Source organism: Polypterus senegalus, chromosome 3 (genome assembly GCF_016835505.1).
Source record: "Polypterus senegalus isolate Bchr_013 chromosome 3, ASM1683550v1, whole genome shotgun sequence".
In the NCBI taxonomy this organism is placed as follows: Eukaryota; Metazoa; Chordata; class Cladistia; order Polypteriformes; family Polypteridae; genus Polypterus; species Polypterus senegalus.
In genome coordinates, this window is record NC_053156.1 from 258,567,908 (window position 1) to 258,588,476 (window position 20,569).

The window sequence follows — 20,569 nt, forward strand, 5'->3', positions numbered from 1 at the left end:
AGCAAGGGCAAGGAGAGTAGCACAAAACGTAACTTAAGGAACGCGGTGCATTAGTTTTGTTGGCACTGAAAATACTGCTTAACTGTTCACGGGTTACACACGATGCCCTTTGACTTGCGTTTGGGACGTGTCTGGGGATGTGATGTGGTGGCATCCGGAGGACAAGTCCTGTATGAGCAAAATAAGAGATGGACAGTGTCCATCTGCTGGAGGTCAGACAACTGGTTATAAGGACTACATGAAGGTTCTTCTCGGTGAGGACGGAGACAAGTGGTGGTCTGTCATCCACTTTGGTATCATGCAGCTACAAGAGGAGTGACTCCGAAAAAGATTAGAGAGAAAGGGAAAAGGCACCATAATGCAACAGGGCAATCCCCTCCTGCTATGGCCCACATGTGAGAAATCCTGCATGTCCCCATTGGCCTTTATGGCAGGCATGTCTTGGCCAAAATTGCCAGGATCTAAACTGAGAAGGTTTGCAACATCATCATCATTGTTAAAGAGAGATAGGACTGCCATAAGCTTAAGCAGCTAAATTGAGAGCCACACAACATGTGTTTCTGTTTAGCCAGCTGAAAACTCTGTTGTCTGCCTGTATGATGGTAACTCCGTAACCTGTAATCCCATCATCACCAGTTTAATTGCCATTTTCCAGGTTTATCCACGTCAGTTGACTCCTCCCCATATCCTTTTTCGTCCACTCCTTGGCATCCTTTGGGAAGACACCCAGTCATTGCCTGTCATCTGCCACGGCGCCTTTTGTAGCCTTCCTCTTGACCTCATCCCTTAAATCTCTACCACTCTACCTTTTCACCCAGTCATCCTCTTCCTTTTGTTTTATATCCCCAGACCACCTTAGTCTACTTCTCTTCTGCACACAATACAATGAGGACTGATTGTGAGGCCATTTATGTTAGGTAGAGTGCCTAGAGGGGGCTGGGTGGTCTCATGGCCTTGGAACCCCTGCAGATTTTATTTTTTTTCTCCAGCCGTCTGGATTTTTTTTTTTTGTCCTTCCTGGTCATCGGACCTTACTTTTACCCTATGTTAAATATGTTTTCCCTAATTTTAATTCTTATTTATTTTGTCTTCTCTTTCTTCATCATGTAAAGCAGTTTGAGCTGGATTATTTGTATGAAAATGTGCTATATAAAGAAATGTTGTTGTTGTTGCACATTACATACTGTATCGCCTCCTTCTCTTGAGCTGTGACACTCCACAGTCAGTCAACTGCTTTGTCATTTTTCACAAACGCCGGCTCAGACGTCTACTAATCAGATTGCGTTGCTCATCATTTAAACACAGAATTTCAAACTAGCTTTGATAAATGCGCAACAAATTGGGTTAACACTTTCATTGATTTGTGGTTGGGCCCTTAATTATTAAGTGTGATAAGCTGACTCTGTTTTTAAAGCAGATCAGACATCTTTAATTTAGGTAATGATTTCTCTACATCCACTAATACTCAAACAGTGTAACAGGTTATTTAACGATTATTTCTACAGTCATATTGTTATTTGTCTTCTGTGCAGAGCTTTCTGAATGCTGTCATTTCGAGACTGAGAACGGCAGTTGATGAAGATGCATTTATTCCTATTTATTCTAAGAGGTATGTTCTGTACACTCCGTGCTAAGTGATTCGCTAGGACAGAATCTCCCAAAATGCAAACACATCGCAAGCAAGTGGTTTTTTTAACGTAATGTTCTGCATATATAAAGAAACTCCTTAATCTCCTGGAAAGCCATTAGGACGGACATGGAAAGGCATATGTGAGGCACACAATACGTACAGCATGGCGTGCATATGATTGACAAGGCATGCATTAGCTGTAGATGTGGGTGGGCAGGAAGGGTGCACCTGCTGAGCAGGAACTGGCACAGCGTCCAGCAGATGGGCTTGTTTATCTTCAGTGGGTATTACATCCACTTTTTTTTTTCTTTCTGAGTCCTTAAAGAACATGACACATGAAATATTAAATTATAAAGACAAATAGGGAATGTGTTGTTCTCAGTGCTTTACTGATTCGTTTCAGGGTTACATTCAGCTTTTTTATGTAATAGGAGATATGAATCACCGTAATAAACAAAGTAATTGAAATTAACTGAATAATAACAATGTCATCGGTGTGTTAATGTAACTATTACCTACTACTGTATATAATTAAATGCCATTAAACAGCATTAATGTGCACCATCTATTGGAATGTATTTAGTTATGCATGTAATAATAAAATGCATTGCATTTTTCATTCTAACAGATGGAGCATAGCAAACATTTGCTGTAGTGAAATGCATTACTACAAATGTTTGTGATGCACGGTCTATTGGAATGACAGAGACATAGTAACTGGACCGATAGATACACACAAAGACTTATTCTTTTATTAAGATGGATATTCACACATAGATGCTGCATTGTCTGCTATTCCTATTATTGGTGGTACAATTACGCATCTGCCATATTGGAGCGGTCTTTCAAATTCAGGCATATATGGAGACAGGTGGAATTCTTATCTTAAAATTGGTTGTATCTTGTAGCTTTATTTCTCCACTGACTTTGTCAAAATTTATGTACATACGATTTGCATGATGTATAGACGATTTGTGTGGTGCATAATTTGTTAAAGATTTGTTATTAGCTTCAAGAAGCTGTGATGGTATGATCCATCTACTGTATAATAAAACACTAGAGTGTGTGTGTGTGTCCGGTTCCACCGAGAAATCTGATTGGTCAATTTGGCTTTTGTGAAAGAGGATACTGTGATAATAATTCGCCAAAGACATCATTAAGGTTTGGAGCAGCCATCCATATTTTGTTTTTCCCAGCTGCAAACGTTTGTTTTTGAAGCACGATGTGCATAGAACAGAGTCCACAACAGAACTGGCTATATTAGCCCAAGATGGTGGCTTTAAACGTCTGGAGAGAAACTGATGTCATCAAAGGGGCCGGCTTCAGAAGTGAGGTCATCAAAGGGGCCGGATTCGGAAGTGACATCATCAAAGGGGCCGGCTTCGGAAGTGACGTCTTCTGAGGCCCCGGAACCTTGCAGGATTTCCCGGGAAAGTTCTGTAGGGAACTGAGAAAGACAGTCAGCACACACTGCCGCCCCCGGTCAGATGTTTCATTACACTTACTCAGACCCTTTAGCTGTCTCCTATTCGCACGTGTGTGACAATACAAACAAAGATAAAGAGTCAGGGAGCACCACACTGAGTGAGACCCGTATATTAGATGGCAGCATGTTAAACAGGTGTGGATATTGTCTTTGACAGTAGTTCTAGACCGAACTGGACTAAGTTGGTGGCCCTCTTGAATATGTAGTCTTCTGCAGGAAGGCCAGGGTTCAGAAGGGAGGGCAACAGAAGTGATGTCAGCACTGCAGTGACATTAGGCCTCTGTTCTGCAGAGGGAAGAGGAGAGATGGCATTAAACCACAGCACCAACTCCTGGTTCGGCAGGCTATTACCATCACCTGAGCCTTTTCAGCTGCCCGTCATGAGCATGTGTGTGACACTTTGTGTGAGTGTGAGACACACTAGGAGGAGGAGTAGTAAAAGTGTAAAAGGCAGGAAAGATTAAAGCAGAAAGGAGGTGAGCAAAAAGCCTCAAATTGATGTTTTACAGGAACGTGCTTGACAAAGGGAATGCGGGTCACACACACAAGAATGGTACTGACGGTACACGTATGGCAGGAGACGGCAGATATTTTTAAGTTTTATTCTGTTCCCTGTCCTCAACAGAGGGCATAGCCAGTTACTTGTCTATGACGGAGTGAATTACAGCAAGATGTAGACATTTAGAACTGTCTTAAAAAGCCCAGTCTATGTTCAGTGAACGAGATTATAGATATGTAATATTTCACACACTGAAAAGAATATCCTAAATGTGTTCTAAAAGGTGCTTTTCTTGCCATGATTACGTTAGCTAGTGGAAGGTCTTTTCTTTCTCTCTTTTTTTGATGGTCATCTTTTTGATTCCTAGGCTCTTGGAAGACCGAAGTTCCTTGCAGTGTCAGTTTCAAGACAGACAGTTCTGGTCAGTTGTTAAGGTGAGATGTGTGTGTGTTGTTTTGTTTTTTTTTTTAATTCTACAAATTGTAAATAGTGCCACAACACGAGTGATTCGTCACATTCAAATTGTGTGACAAGCATGCAACCTGTCGCCACTCTGTGATGCTGCATTCAGTAAGTGTACTGTATGTATAATGACATTTCAACAAGGAATTTATTTTTCCTTTGCTTTTTTATCATTCCTTTATTTGTGTAAAAAATGATTTGGCAAGAAATAGAATATGTTATTTTTATGCCACAGAAACAATAAATATTAAAATCAATCCATAAACTTTATCATATGAAGATCACTGAAGATCCACTTAGAGGTTACAGTCCTAACCCTAACCCTAACTTTCATGTTGTATGGCCAAAACGGTTTCCTGGAGCCCTGCAATGGATGAAGCAAAGGGATTGATGAAGGGTTTGCTGGTGTATTTGCATGCTAAATTATTATGGGGTGTATTGTCAGTATTCAAAATCAGAGTAGAGTGTGAGAAATCTGATTGGTCAGTTTGGCTTTTGTACAAACAAAGGTAAAGAGTTGGGGAGCACCAACCTGGGTCCAGCCTATGTGGGTGCTGCTGCATGGCTGAATTTACTTTTTAACATTTGTAATCTAAACTGTAATTATAAAGTACTGAGTTATCTGAAGCCACATGGCCCCGTTTAGAGTATTAGACAATCAAGTAGTTTTAATTCATTTGTCTTATCAGACATCGTTCTTCTTGCAGACCTTTCTACAAATGATTTAATGAGATGGCACTGATGGAATAGCTCACTATCCGTTTATGTGTATTTTATTCTGTTTATATGCCTCACACCTGAATTATGTCTTAATTTCATTTCTCAAGGGTGTCTAATGTATGTATTTACTTTTAGATTTTACAAAATATTCTGATGTGGAATGGCTTGGTAGAAGAACATACTGTGAGGGAGCTGGGCCTTGACAAGCTGCTCAATCGTTACCTGCTGACAACACTTTTGAACAGTCCTGGGCAGGGCCAGCTGGAGAAATGCAAGAAGGTAACGTGTGGCCTCGATTTATTAGCCTTTAAATAAAACCTCGGCATCACGTGTGTGTTAAAGATATTTGGAGTTGTTTTCTTTTTCTTTTACCCTTTTTGTATAAAAATAAGATGTAAAAACATTTGAATGGGTGAATACTTTTTATAGGCACTCTACATGTATTCATCTCACTCTGTTTCCATTTTATTACCCCTAATAAAAGAGAAATAATTTGTGTCGTAAATCTGAATTTATATATGTTACAGCCAAAACCCGAAATCAGCCAAAGTGGGAAGTATGTGGCCGAATCGGGAAATGTCGCTGTAAATTGACCGGCCAATGTATGATCTTTTCCTCAATATCGGGATTTGGCCGGCCAGTTTGTGAAATGGCATGGGGCAATCGGCCAAAAGTCGGAAGAAAAAAGGCATGAGCAGCGATTTGTTGCGCACTTAATAGTGCAATTGCATCAAGTGTAGTCTTGGCCACTGGTCTGTGATTGGGAAGACGTGACGATTCGTAGTAATTTTTCTTCTGTGTCTACGAATTCCAGTGTGAACAGTTTCTCGTGCAGAATGGAAAACTCACTTCTGAATCTGCACCTGAATCTGCACTCACCTAGCCAGGGAGTTCTCACCACTTCGTGAAACTGTCTGCCAAAGTAGCATATACGTTGGTCATTTCTAGTAATTCGGACTTTGGCCACACCTTGCGGCCAAAATGCGAAACAGCTGGCCAATTCGGGAACTGGCTGAACTTCGGGTTTTGGCCGTAACATATACTGTATATACTAGGAGGCTCCGCCCACTGCTCGCTTCGCTCTTCAATCCCGGGGGCGGGCGCGGGCCCCCATCTATCCCGCAGCTGAGCTCCTCCGTTGGAGAAAGCGATTGTATTTAAAGATATGGTACAAGCCCCCCCGCACCTTTTGTGCCCAACCCCCAATTGCGGCCTGGTAGGCTCCCCCATGACTTTCTTGATATTTTCGTTTAGAATTTAAAAATGGAATAAGAATCAGAAAATCTAATAACATCACATTAAATTTGGATAAATTCTGAAAAGAATGATACCAAACATACAGTAATCCCTCCTCAACCGCGGGGGTTGCGTTCCAGAACCCCCTGCGATACGTGAAAATCCGCGAAGTAGAAGCCATACGTTTGTATGGTTATTTTTATATATTTTAAGCCCTTATAAACTCTCCCACACTGTTAACATTATTAGAGCCCTCTAGACATGAAATAACACCGTTTAGTCAAACGTTTAAACTGTGCTCCATGACAAGACAGAGATGACAGTTCTTTCTCACAATTAAAAGAATGCAAACATATCTTTCTTTAAAGGAGCGCGCGTAGCAGAAAATGTCAGAGAGAGAGAGCGAGATAAAAGCAAACAATCAAAAAATCAATACATGCTATTGGGCTTTTAAGTATGCACCGCGATAAAGCGGCATTTTTTTAGAGGAGCGTCCGTGTCCTCTGTGCAAACAGCCCCTCTGCACACACCCCCTCCGTCAGGCACAGAGAATGTCAGAGAGAGAGAAAAGCAAACAAGCACAGCGCGGGAAGCATATCTTATAGCATTGAGGAGTTTTAGTTAATATGTAATACATGCTCTGATTGGGTAGCTTCTAAGCCATCAGCCAATAGCATCCCTTGTATGAATTCAACTGGGCAAACCAACTGAGGAAGCATGTAACCTAAATTAAAAGACCCATTGTCTGCAGAAATCCGCTAACCAGTGAAAAATCCGTGATATATATTTAGATATGCTTACATTTAAAATCCGCGATGGAGTGAAGCTGCGAAACTTGAAGCGCGATATGGCGAGGGATCACTGTATATATGTAGGTTTTAAAATAAGACTGATTTAAAGCGTGACAAAAAAGTGACATAAAATCGTTGCACTTTTAGGCTTAGGCTTTTATATATAGAGAGAGTAGAGTGTACAACTCTCATTGTGAATCTCTGTTTGTTTTTCCACCTGCTTCCTGTCCAGCACAGAAATGTTAGGAAAATGCAAAGTTTTAAATAGTGAGACGGTCACAGGGGAAATGGAGGACACTACATGAGGTTAAGCAAGGCTGGCACGTCACCTGACCCAGGCCTTGCTGTTTTATATATCGTCTTTTCCTTTTATTTTTTTTAAACATGGAATTCATCCTCACTCGTTTTTTCTTTGCTTTTAATGTTGAGTCTTTTTTTTTTTGTCTTCGACTAATACTAGTATTAGTCCGAAATAAAGATTTGGCTTAGCAGTTGTTTGGTCAATAAAGTCGGCCTTAGTGATGCTGCCCACGCTGGGTGTCTCAGTTCAGCCTCTTGTCAATTTCAATGTCTTCACTGAGAATTTCGTTGGCCTTTTCTCCCAGATTGTTGAATGTCTCCCAGAACAATGGTTCAAAGATGTGGACGGCAGGTGCAGTTTGCTTCAGTTGAAGAACTTCAGCTCGTATTTGCTGCAGATGGCACATAACTTACACGGCAGTCACTTGGCAGAGGAGGGCGTCAGGTAATCCGTCCTCATCTTCACATTTCGTGTCACCAATGAGGATTTTAAACGGCAGGCGTTGCGGGACTCAGATTGTTGTTTCTTCTCTTTCTCTCCTTTGCAGGGATGTTGTGTTAATGTTGGTGAAAATCAAAGCCCTGGATCAGGCCGAGTCTGTCGTCGCAAAATACCACCTGGAAGATCTAAACCTGATTTAGCAGAAACACTTTGAAACTCGAGTTAACTGTTATGAATGTGAAATAGTCTTTTTTTATACAGTTTTTAAAATACATAATTTTGATGATTGAATAAATTATTTTAAAGTGCAAAATTCCTTTTATTTCTGTAAAAGAGAAGCTAAAACTTTAGGTTTCATGCAGATGAACCAGTGGTAAGTTCGGAGGGTGGTGCTGGAATCCCAATCCAGGTCAGTATCTGTATGGGGTCTACCCTCCATGGCCCTTGTACTCCCACCGTTTCTCAGATGCCAGAATCATCTGCTGCAAGTTGAGCACTGAGGGACACAGCGGTGGAGAAGAACCTGCTCAAAACAGCACCTAAAGAAGACGGTGCCTCTGAAAAAGCAAGTCAAGCAGACCAAGCCCTGGATTTGTGAGCATCACACACTCGTCTGGAAGCTCAAGGCCACACATCATGCATTGTGTTGCCAAGAAAAATAAAAACCTCAGAAAAGCTGAAACAAAAATAGCATTCTGTACCACACACTTCAGAATTTAGACCTCCCAAAATTATACACCTTTTAAACTTGCATAACAAATATGATTCTAGAATAAATTGAAATCATTTAACTGCATAGACTTTCACTGAATGCCATACAAATATTTTCTACTTGAGTTGGATTGAATTTCTGACTCAGTACTTTGCAAAATTCATTTGAGATGAATCTTGAAGTAATCATTTAAAAAAAAAAAAGCCGTAAGTACTAATAAAGAAGTCATAACCGCTGTGTACTCTGCCCAGCTTCGGTCTTCCTGCCTTTAAACGGAATGCCCTCTTATGGCTGAATATTAACCTCCTTGGTGCTAACCCAAGCGTGAAGCTGCCTTAGAATTACGTTAGAACAGTTAACCACAGGTTGCACTCGGGCCGACATTTACTGGTGCATTTTAGTGTTAACCCCAAATAATTCTCAGGATGGTATTCTGCTGCCATCTAGTGGATGAAAGATCATGCTCAAAAAAATGAGTACAATGATACCTTGGTATACGTCTACTTTGGAATAAGTCCTGTTTGGACATGAAACATTTTGCTTGGTATACAACCTTTGTTTGGAATACGACTCGCATGCTACCCTTGTTTACCTCTCTCTCGAAACAAAGCCATGACTGCACGTGAGCGTCAGTATGGCAGTTGCTAGCATTCAGTGAACAACCCACGTGCTACCTGTTGTATATGTGTCCATTGCTTTATGTTCAGGTGTTGATTGCTATGGTCTGCGTCTTTTGAGATGTATGACTGCCTGAGGGAGGGGTGTGGTTTAGTAGGCACGCTGTATGGAGAGTTGGTTAAACATGGTTCAAAATTAACAGCATTCGAAACATTATTCTGAGTGTGTCACTACTTCAACATAGAGAACACTGCACTACCCTTGTTTACCTCTCTCGAGGCAAAACCACAACTGCCCACGAGCATCAGAACGGCAGTTGCTAGCATTCAGTAAACAACCCGAGCTATAACTCTGCTAATTTTCATGTGATTTTGTGTTTTTTCACGTAAATTTAAATTGATTGTTGAAAAGTATGAAGGTGGCATGCGTATCCGGGACTTGGCTGTTGCATACCGTTTGCCGAGAACGACGGCATCTAAGATTGTGAAAAACAAAGACATTATTAAAAAGTAAATTGAGGTTAAATTTTCATTTATTTCATCTAATTGCTTTAGTATTTATGTATTTTAGTATTATGCAGTGTTTAAATTATTTTATACAACCCCATCAATGTATAATATGCCAATAACAATAGGATTTTTTTTCATGGGAACGGATTAATCATTTTCCCATTATTTCTTATGGGAAAAATGTTTGGTATACGTCAAAGGATCTGGAATGGATTAAGGACGTATACTGAGGTACCACTGCATTTGTTTTCCTTTATAGTAACTCATCAATATTTATGAGCGGGGTGGAGCCTCCAACTAAAAACACAACAGCAAACAAAAAGCTGAACTGAAACTGAACCATTGCTCAGATCGATGACAATATGAACTGGTCATCAGGCACTGACATAGAAAGTGAAAAATGATGGACGATAACGACATTGTACAACCAAACCATCATGATATGCACGGTGAATTTGGTCTCACGAAGTTCACTGTGATGCGACAGTAGCTTCGTGATAAAAAGGAAAACAACAAGCAAACATTAACCCCCTAAGCACGGTTCACAATGCAGCAACGGTCAGGGTTTGTGCCTGGGACAACATGGAAGTCACAAAGCCTTGTGGTGTGGTAGCCTGCAGTAACACAAAGCATGAAGATCATGCAAGTCAGGCATTGACATTCTACTCCTCTCCTGTTCCAAGTGTAAGGAGGGGCTGTCTGTTGGCAACTCTTTCAAAAATGTCACATGAAGGATGGGTACTAAATCTGCATCAGTACAGTGGTGGACACTTCTGTTTTCAGGCTGATGTTCGGGTATTTGTGAGACATTTTTTCACTTTGGGCTCATTTTTCCCTGGGGTAGACATATTGCTTAAGGAGGCTATGACAAATTCTTCAGTTTCTTTTAGCAAATTTTTATGTTAAGTAAGTAATGTTATAACAAGTTTAATTTACTGAATATATTTATTTAATTTTGCTCATTATCCACATTGGCAGATTTTCAAGAGTTCAAAAAAAAAAAAAAAAAATCAATGGATCAAATGCTGTTCAATTGCTGCGTGAAACAAGTTGGGTATTTCAGGTTCAGAAAATGTGAACACAGGAATCTTGCGCAAGACCAGAACACATTCAAGAAAAAAATGTTTATATACAAGTAGCAACCATATAAAAACCATTAACAGTCACATTTTCCTGGACATATTCTTAATCAAGTTCACAGTTCCTTCCATGTCTGATACTCCCCTTATTCTGGAAGAACTTCTTTTGTGTAGATGAAGTTATTTGCCCATTTCCTGCTTCACTTCCTGCCAGATCTCTTCCTCAATTTTTGAAGTGTCATATTCTTTCATCAAATCAAACTCCTGCCAGCTTTGATCCCACTTCATTGCTTCTTGTTTCTGTTCTTCTGTGAGACACAAATCAAAACGGATTCCCTGTATCTTGAATTTTGGGCGTTCCCAACGTTTAGACCATGGCTTGGGCTTCATTATCACCTTCAACTTGAATATGAACAAGGAAAAAAAAAAAAAAGTTAATGAATGAGGCATAATTCAATTTTAGGATTGTGGAGAGCCTATTCTGGAACAACATGGTCCAAGACCAGAACAAACAGGATCACCTCAATTGAGGCTAGTTAAAGAACATTACTTTACTATTCAGCTAGAGAACCAGGAGATTGAATTGGGTGGCTACCTAATGAATGTGCTTCGTTCTGACAAGGCTGACATACTGTGACATACACCTGGTAATCCGTGAAAAGTAAAATCAGATTTACACATAGACAGCATGGAAGAGAGAACAAGTGTGACTGATGATGCCACTGAACAGACTAACATGACAAATCCTGGAGTTAATCCACACGTGATGACAGGCAGTATACATCAGGCACACCTTCGTTATTGCTGGATAGTCATAAAAAAACCTCAATTAGGGGACCTACCTCCACAGTAGCAATTCTAAACTAGGATTTTTTCAGGAGCAATTTTTATCTCCACTAACTGAAACCCTTGAGTATTTTAAAAATGAACAGTATTTTATCGTTCATACACAATAATTCCTTTATTACTAAAATGTAAATTTAGCCGGTCAAGATAATTACCAAATTCACGGGAACTTCGCCAGTTGCAGGGCTAGGAACTGCCTTCATGTTAACATCAAAGGTGCTATATTCAGGCAAAGCATCACGCAAGTATGTTAGATTGTCATCTAGCCTCTTCTCTAATTTAAGCACCTCGATCCGCTGTAAACGTGGGTTGTATAATTCAAAACAAATTTCAACACCTAACAAGACAAAAAGAGCCTGTTAAAATGTCGGTCAACAAGAAACCACATTTTGTGGTCCTACAGTCATATTAAAAAAAAAAAAAAGACCGTACACCCCATAAAAAATGTAACATGTCTGCATATCAAGATGTGATCATCATTTAAACTGCACCTCATCGGTAAAGGTGATACAGTATAACAGATATCCTGCCACATTTACATTTTGTAATCAAACTGTATAATTAATGAAAAACAAATAGAAATGTCAACCCCTGCATTTATCCCTACCTTAAATACCTCAAACTAGAATCGAGCTCAGCAGAACTGGTCTTCTTAAGCCTCAGACGCTGTGATTGGTTTGCTTTTTTGTTGTTTTGTGTGTTACCACCATGCCCAGGTCGATTGATGAGCTCTCGGAGGGCTTCAGAGATTATGGATGCAAATGAATCTAAGAAGAGATTTTTAAAAGACCTCCAAAACAACTGGAAATCAACCATTCCACTGTCTGGAAGATCACCCACACGTGGAGAAGATTTCAAACAACTTCAGTCTTGTCCAGGCCATGTCACCTCAAGAGGTTCTGCCATCTCAGTCATCTCAGATACAGGAGCACTTTAATCATCAGACACAAGGGTTGTTGTTTTTTTTTTTTTTTAAAATCAGATTGGCCAGCCAGACACTGACTGAGCTGCAGAATGAGCAATGTGGGGAGGTGGCTTGTTGGCCAAGATCTCCAGGACTCTGACTGTGCCTGGCTCGTCTGACTCCTTTTCTACAATCTGGCTGTAGTTCCACAACTGATGGAGAGACAGTTGTTTTTTTATTTCGGTTAATTAGTTTCTACTTTGTTTTTGATGTATTTTAACAAAGCTGTTTCCTCACATGTGATAGTTCTTTATTCAGCGAGTGGTGTAATCTATTCCTGCATTCTCCCTTGAGAGTTGGCGCAGCGCTGTGCAAGAGCCAAGTATTCAGTATTACATTTCTGAGATGGCAATGATAGATTGGACATCTACCTCTATGAAGAGGATTACTTATGTTCTGATCCGTGTGTTGTATTTACCCCATTTTTACACCCATTTCATGCCCTCCTACCTGGAAGTTCTCTCTGAACTGCCTTTCCCAAGATTCCCTCCATTTTTCGTTATGGGGGTTTTTTCTGGTCTTCTTAGGGTGTCTAGGCTAGGGGGCTCTCAACAAACAGGGCATATTAAAGCCCATTAAGGCATTCCTTGTGCAATTTAGGGATATATAAGAAATAAACTGTTGCTAGCCAGAAATTAAATTAACATATAAAGGTTGACGCTGCAATGCTGCTTTAGGGTCTGGGCAGCTCACCATCACAAAGTCCGCTATGAATTCTTTATTGCACCATAGGATGCTTGAGGACAATGTGACACCATCTGTCAGAAAATTGAAACTGAATCAAAAGAGAACCTTGCAACATGACAATGACCCTAAACATACCAGTTTATCCATCATATGGTGGGTACTGGAATGGCCAAGTCACAGCTTGGCTCAGAATCATACAGAGATGTTGTGGGGCGGATTTAAAACAGGCCATGCATGTCATCAAAAATAAATAAATACATCACACAGCTGAAAGAAATCTGCACAAAGGAGTGGGAAAAACCTTTTCCAAATGAATGTCAGAGATTAGTAGACAGTCACTGGAAATGCCAGCTATTAGAGCCACGCATATGCTTACTGTTTTCACAATTTCTTATTGAATAAACTATTAAAAAGTCAACCCCCATATTACCTTCATGTAAAGATACTGTTTAAATGAAGATCAAATCTTGGTATGTCCACATATGTTAAAAATTAAAAAAAAAAAAAAAAGTACTTTATCACAGGACTGTTATTACAGACAGGCAAATATTTAATAATAAATTAGAGAGATTGCACAACAAGCATCATCTTTGTAAAACTTTACAGGCACCATTACGTACACATTTGTACAGCCAAGTATGGTCAGATTAAATTACTTGCTTGAAATAAAGTGCCAACATCAAAACTCCCCGATGTAAAAGGGATTCTCCTGTACATGCAAAGTGAACAAAAGTCTTTAAGAGGGAAAAATGTGCATAACGAAAATGACAGATAAAAAGGTACATTTAAGACATTACAACCTTGCCCTTCAATGACATTCCGCAGGGTAAAGGTGGCCCCCAGTCCTTTCCCTGATCTCTCAATGCAGATTCCCACAAATCGATTCAGTTTTCCATTTGCATTGGGGTCTGATGTAGTAACCGCTAAAATGCATCCTGAAATAAAGAGTGCAAGATGGATATTATACAGTCTGTATACAGGGGACAGAATGCTGCTAATATACAGGAAGGGAAGCTTCATTTTGATAACATCACGCTCTATGAAATCCTCACAGCTCAGCTGTATTCCGTGTACGCTACAGAGCATTATAGCTTCAGACACAGGAACACAAACACAATAAAAGCGCACACACACACGTCATATTTCATACTACCCCTTTGTGATCAAGGGAGTACTCACCTGGATAAAACTCAGGAATGTTTAACATTTTTCTCCTCTGTATCATATCTTTCCTCTCAATAGAAAATTTGACTGCAACTGTTCTCTGTCTGGGCGGAATGAACTCGGGGCTTAGGAACCTATAAAATAAGCCAGATACCAGTTTTCTAAAACGCAAGCACGGCTCATAAATGAATAGGTTATAGCACACAAACACGTGTGCAATTGAAACACGATTTACTTTCGTTGTGTCACCTCCGCCTGTGTCTTGTCCACAATGACAGGTTTTGTAGGAGGTGTGAATTTTCCTGGCTGTTCATCTCCAAGTGGACTGTGAAAACCGGTCGTTGTTGAAAAAAATCCTTAATTGTCAGACAAAAACATAAACAACCATCATCAATAAACTGCTAAAAAAAAAGTCTTAAGCCTCTTCCCTTCCACACAACGCGGCTCTATTTACTAGCAGGTAGTGACACTTTATTCTTGAGCCATTTTACTGAGAGGACCGCTCAGATTCACTTGCAGCTGACAATGAGTGCTGAAGTGTACACTTTCAAACAAAACAAGGCCATAAAACTTTGGTTTTTGTCTTGCCCGAAAAACTCTCGTGTCACATTAGTAAGTAATTAAAATAAAATGCACTCATTAAAAACTCACTGTTCTGAAGGAAAACTGAGGTACATTCACTTGACCGCAGAGCGACACAAACAGCAACTAGAGGTCTCCTGGAAGCCGCCATATCTGTCATTGCCTTGTGACTTTCAGTGCGCATGCGGCGTGTTGTGAGGATGGCGGCCTCAGTGGGACAAAAAAGCAGTGCGCCAGTTTAGATCCGCGCATCGCCTTACATTAGAACGGAGGTGAGCAACATCGGTGCTGGGGGACCGGCCGCTGTGCCTGCATGTTTTTGTTCCAACCCAATTGCTTAAGAAGTTGATTGCAGTTAACACACTTTTTTTACTCAAGGAACATTTTCGTATTTTATTTGTTAAGATATTTTACTTACTAAGATGTCCCAACCCTAATTGCTTATTGTACTCTTAAACAGCTACATTCACTGTTTTTAATTGTTCCATTTTAGCAATAAGATGCAAATGACAAAAGATCCAGCAGTGTTTCATTTGATTTCATTTACACATTTGTGTATTCACCATAAACTATCTGGTTTAAAAAAATATTTGGAAGGAAACTGAAGAGAAAAAAAGTAAAGGACTGTCAATTACCCGTCTGTTTTGGCTTTCAGATCATTTGGATGGTATCCTTGGAAAAGGAAAAATATATGATACAAGAATGCATTGCTGAGTTAAAACACTAACAGACCATTAAATTAATTAAGATCAGTTATTAGCAAGGATTGTCTTCTGATTATGCAAACGGGTTGGAACAAAAATCGGGAAATACTGTAGTCCTCCATGACCAACGTTATTCACCCCTGCAGCAGAAGTCATCGTATTCTGTAGATAACGTGACAAGGAACTGTTTTTATTTGGCTGTACAATTATGAGAGATAGATAATAACAACTGAGTGAATAAGTTGCCTGTAAAATGATAAATTATGTCTAAAATAGAAGTGACTGCTCTAATAGTAGAAGAGAGGCTCTGCCTCCTCTAAAAAAATTACAAAAAATTATCAAATATGTACTGTTGTATTTACGTTGCTATTACAATGAGCGTGCTAGAACGTGTCCAGCTTCATAACTAGTTCATTCAGAATCAGCAATAATTTCTTTCAGGTCGTCTAACATGATTTTGTTTCTCACGCGCAGCTTCAATGGTACTTCGGAATATGCTTTGTTTTTAGTGCGGCAAAGCTAGATGTTTATTGGACAAATGCTTCAAAACGTAATTTCCGCGGAAGTTCAATTTCTCTGGGAGTAAATGGGGCAGTGGGCGGGCCAGGACGCTGGGCTGCTTAATGATGATTGGAGGAACTGTCAAAGTGGCTGGACCGCTAAACGATTCACAGCGTTTTGGCATTTCAAGTTCAGGCCAATGCAGATATTTGGCATACGAAGCTGCTGCTTGTTATGTTTTATTTGCTACAGAAATAGCCCACTGTTTTCATTTGTACATATCAAAAACATAAATATGGAGCTACATCAGCAGGTGTAAAGAGGAGCTTCTCCTGCTTAAAATGTGTCAAGTCGTACAGCCGCAACACAATAGGACAAAACTGTTTAAGCAGCCTTGCTCTGCTGGCCATGGAGAGGAAACTGGTCAAGTCTCTGGAAAAGACTCCCAGCTGGTATGACAGGGTCACAGACCATTTTCTACAAAATAAGAGGGCAGAATTTTCCATATAAATAAAATAATGCAATAATTGACTCATTTTATGATGTAGGTCTAAAATGTGCTTCCCCAGTTTAAAAGACCACCAGCTGTAACTGATTGAAAATAAGGAACAGATCAAAACTAAATGTGTGACTCATGTAACAAAACGCTGATAAGTCAACATACATTTATATGAATCAGCTGTGCTACCTGTCTAAGATGTGTTATAATCTAAGTAATCATATAGAGCTCACCATTAATGTTTGAAGTACACCATCTATTGGAATGTATTTAGTTATGCATGTACTAATAAAATGCATTGCATTTGTCATTCCTACAGAATAATAAACATTTGCTGTAGTAAAATGCATTACTACAAATGTTTGTGATGCACGGTCTGTTGGAATGACAGAGACATAGTAACTGGACAGATAGACACAGAGACTTATTCTTTTATCAAGATGGAGGATATCCACACGTAGATGCTGCATTGACCGCTATCCTATTAGTGGTGGTACAACTATGCATCTGACATGTTGAAGTGGTCTTTCATATTCAGGCATATGGAGACAGGTGGAATTGTTATGTTAAAGTTAATTGTAACTTCTAACCTTATTATTTCTCCACTGATTTTGTCAAAATGTATGTATATACAATATGCAAGGTATATTTAGACGATTTGTGTGGTGCATAATTTGTTAAAGATTTGTTATTAATAGCTTCAAGAAGCTGTGATGGTATGATCCATCAACTATGTAATAAAACACTATTATCTGTCTATGCGCGCGTGTGTGTGTGTGTGTGTGTGTGTGTGTGTCTGGTCCCTCTGGACAATCTGGTTGGTTAGTTTGGATTTGGTGGCTCAGTGCTAGGGATGATGACACAGTATGTTAGGGGTGCAAACAAAGTTTAATTCCTAAATTGCAACTTTTTTTAAAATATTTGCAAAAAAGGACTTAAAATGGAGTATGTCGTACAGAAAAGCAAATAACGTACCAAATAATATTGTCACCAAATAGTAACAAGATGCAATCTGAGTCACTTTCAAAGACAGGAAGTATTTGGAAGAAGAGCAGTTTACATGGTGGGTAATGGGGGTCATAGGCAAGTCTGAAGAGCAGGCTTTACAGGAAGACAATTGAGAGAGGAACCGCTGGGCAAGAAAGGTTCAGATACACCGGGATACAGAGGAAAGGTATAAGAGGGACACTGAATTCACACCTAAGGCAAGAGGTATCAAATATTTAAAAAAATATTCTATTATATGTCTTCAATAGCCCAACAGTCAATCATCAGTTTTCTGGAAAGAAACATTCAATTAATAATTTAACACCTCTTCAGCCTTCAGAACAGGGAGAATGAATACACAGTACACAAAATAATAATAATAATAATAATCATAATAAAAATCATAATAATAATAATAATACAAAGCTAGCAGGAGGTAATGAAATAAATAAACATTAATTGATTAAACTGCGGTGGGCTGGCACCCTGCCCAGGGGTTAGTTCCTGCCTTGCGCCTGGGGTTGGCTGGGATTGGCTCCAGCAGACCCCCGTGACCCTGTGTTAGGATAAGCGGGCTGGACGATGACTGACTGATTGATTAAAATAAGCATCGTTTGAAATAAAATTTTGATTAGAAAATAATCTTAATTCAACCACAACAATGTTCAGTACAGTACAATGAAAATTCATTCTGTGACTAACCACTAGATTTGTATTTATTTATTCTTATATATAAAATGCCATTGCCTGTCCGTCTATCATGCGATTTCTCCTGATCTACTGGGGCTAGAACCTTGATTTTGGTCTTAGTCAAAAGCCTGATATGTTCTAAAGTTTTTCAAAAAATTAGGTAGTGGCAACCTGGTGGGCTCTTAATAAAATGAAAACACATCTTTTCCTGTTTTGTCTGCAGGTTTCTCCTCACCTTTCATTTACAGGCTGTGCAGTTTTGAGGCAGTCTGTCAAAGTCACGGTGGGTAAAATCGATGCACTTTTAAAATGAGAACTTGATCACACATGATGGCGGATCTATTGACGTGCCTAGCTGAAGCAATGCAGCATCTATGTATGTGTATCTATGGACTTAACCTTCATACCCCAGCACAAGATCTTCCACATTGCTTCATTTTAAGGGTAGTTTTCACATTTGCATCTGCATTATTCTGATCTACTGCACAGGTAAAATAAATTAAAATGTAAAAATTAATGTCTTCCTAAGGATAAATTTTATGAATACATTTTCTCTATGAATCATTTACGTAGCAAACTATGTGTTTTTGTCTCTCATTTTTCTCACTACAGCACAGTATTTTTTGCAGGCTGAAGTTCCAGTCTTTCTGAATAACAAAAAATATACCTTATAATAGAGACGTTTCCACTCTTTGTGCCATAAAGCTTTTTTGACTTTTGTTAGATAAGATTAGTTTGTTCATCTACTAGCAATTTGTATTGGTTCTTAGCCAGCTTTCTTATTTCACTTTCTACTTAACCAAAGAGGTTTTTGCAATACACCATTGTTGGGGGGCTAGAGCTTTATCTTGGGTGCACGTTAGGATCCAACATTGGAAGGGTCTGAGAGTCTGTCGCAGAACATATACAGTGCATACCTCACACTCGCTCATAGACATCTAGTTTAGCGACACTAACCTATATCCATTTGATATGTGGTATGTAAAGTAAGTCTCACACAGGCATGGGAAAAACATGCAAACCCCATAAAGACATTAGCCAGACTGGGACTAAAGCCTTGGTCTGGAAACCGTAAAAGTAACAGCACTAATAACTGAGCCACTCTACACCACTGCAAGAAAGTGAATTAATTAAACAAATGTTTTGTAGTATACCATTTACCATGTTCATAACAAATATAAGTGAGTAGTTTTCATTTCAGCATTATCTGCAATCTCGTCTGAGTTTTTTGTTATAATCAACATATTCTGCCGACTATCAGGCAAAATCTTTCAAAGTTTTATTACAAACTAGCCAACCCGTGGCGTACCTTACGCGCCGCATAATCAGGCCGGTTTTTTAATGATTTTTAAGCACAGGGAGAAAATTAACATTTGAAAAATCGGTAATGTAATAAATCAGCAAGAAAAGCAACATTGTAACAATGCACGGAACGAACCAACACACAATCATCCGTGACTGAAAACTGGCAGACTGCCATCCCTCATGTGCGCACCTCCAACTCGTCACTTGAGTCGTTGTCGTCTTTGCACAGTCCAGATGCACCTGTGACTCACGTAAACTTTCCGTGTTCCTGCAGAAGCATCTAAGAAGACGCACGTTTGTCGCGGATGCGAATTGCTGTATGTAGCATGTAAAACAGTTTGCTATGGTGCACGCGGTCGCGTCGTAACCAAAAACTCGGTTTTTAAAGACTGCTTACTTCATTGTGTTTTAACCTCAGTTGTAAAGGATTGTTTTAAGGATTCCATGGGATACCCCTCGCAAACCATTTTACACGCTGCATATGGCGATTCACCTCCGGCGTGGCTCCTTCCTGCGTGCGCCATAGGTGTCTTACTTGTCGGCAGCTTAGTGAATCCACACCCCTTCCGTCGTGCTTTCCATGGTTGTCTTGCCTTAGTGAATTATATATATAGATACTGGAATAAAGTAACCTGATGTTATCAAACTGTAGGTAGCCAGATGTGATTCTTAAACAACAATGCACATCTGGAGACAAACTGTGTAGTAAATAGCAGTGAAATCCTGCGGTTCAAAGTCTACACCCAACAGCTTCTTTGAAAAACAACCACCCTCAATTCTACCAGTCCATGCATTTTAAACCACTACCGGGGATTCAGGAAGAGAGCAAAAGAAACTTAAAAAAAGACTTGACGCTGGGAGAAAATAAAATCTAAATTACTGTTGTCCATTCTGGAATTCAGTAGAACAAGGTAACTGAAGCTCAATGATTAATGTGTGTGGAGACAGACAGACATACACACAGGTAGACCACCGCAGCTACTGGGCTCCACACTTTTGAGAAGTGCCACTGTATGCTATGATATCTTTTTGTCATTTTAACTATTGCATCACTTTATGACATAACAGCAGTAAATAGAGTTTAAATAAGCATTGTGGTCTGTGGGTATACAACATGTTGAAATGCCGCAGCTATTTTTTAATGGCATGTTTGCAT

General features: G+C 39.6%; 2 protein-coding genes across 3 annotated transcripts in view; one reads left to right on the plus strand and one right to left on the minus strand.

The window, feature by feature from the left end:
• The window catches only part of gcfc2 (GC-rich sequence DNA-binding factor 2), a 50,055-nt gene extending 42,161 nt beyond the window's left edge, over positions 1-7,894 (plus strand). Inside the window, exons 14-18 of the mRNA XM_039748969.1 lie at positions 1,533-1,609; positions 3,983-4,049; positions 4,933-5,076; positions 7,430-7,569; positions 7,673-7,894. Coding sequence (XP_039604903.1) covers positions 1,533-1,609; positions 3,983-4,049; positions 4,933-5,076; positions 7,430-7,569; positions 7,673-7,766 — 522 coding nt within the window. The 3' untranslated portion in view covers positions 7,767-7,894. The remainder of the gene's footprint in view (positions 1-1,532; positions 1,610-3,982; positions 4,050-4,932; positions 5,077-7,429; positions 7,570-7,672) is intronic.
• A 2,581-nt stretch (positions 7,895-10,475) lies between these two features.
• On the minus strand, positions 10,476-14,944 carry mrpl19 (mitochondrial ribosomal protein L19). 2 transcript variants are annotated; one of them, XM_039748970.1, is made up of 6 exons: positions 14,797-14,944; positions 14,381-14,501; positions 14,161-14,279; positions 13,782-13,916; positions 11,486-11,667; positions 10,476-10,886 (listed from the first exon to the last, which is right to left on the minus strand). In XM_039748970.1, exons 1-6 carry the CDS (start codon positions 14,909-14,911, stop codon positions 10,665-10,667), a joined length of 894 nt encoding a protein of 297 aa, XP_039604904.1. In that variant the 5' UTR covers positions 14,912-14,944; the 3' UTR covers positions 10,476-10,664. The 2 variants fall into 2 exon arrangements, with proteins under 2 accessions (XP_039604904.1, XP_039604905.1); XM_039748971.1 differs by having other exon boundaries at positions 14,395-14,501; positions 14,797-14,889.
• Positions 14,945-20,569: the final 5,625 nt, after the last annotated feature.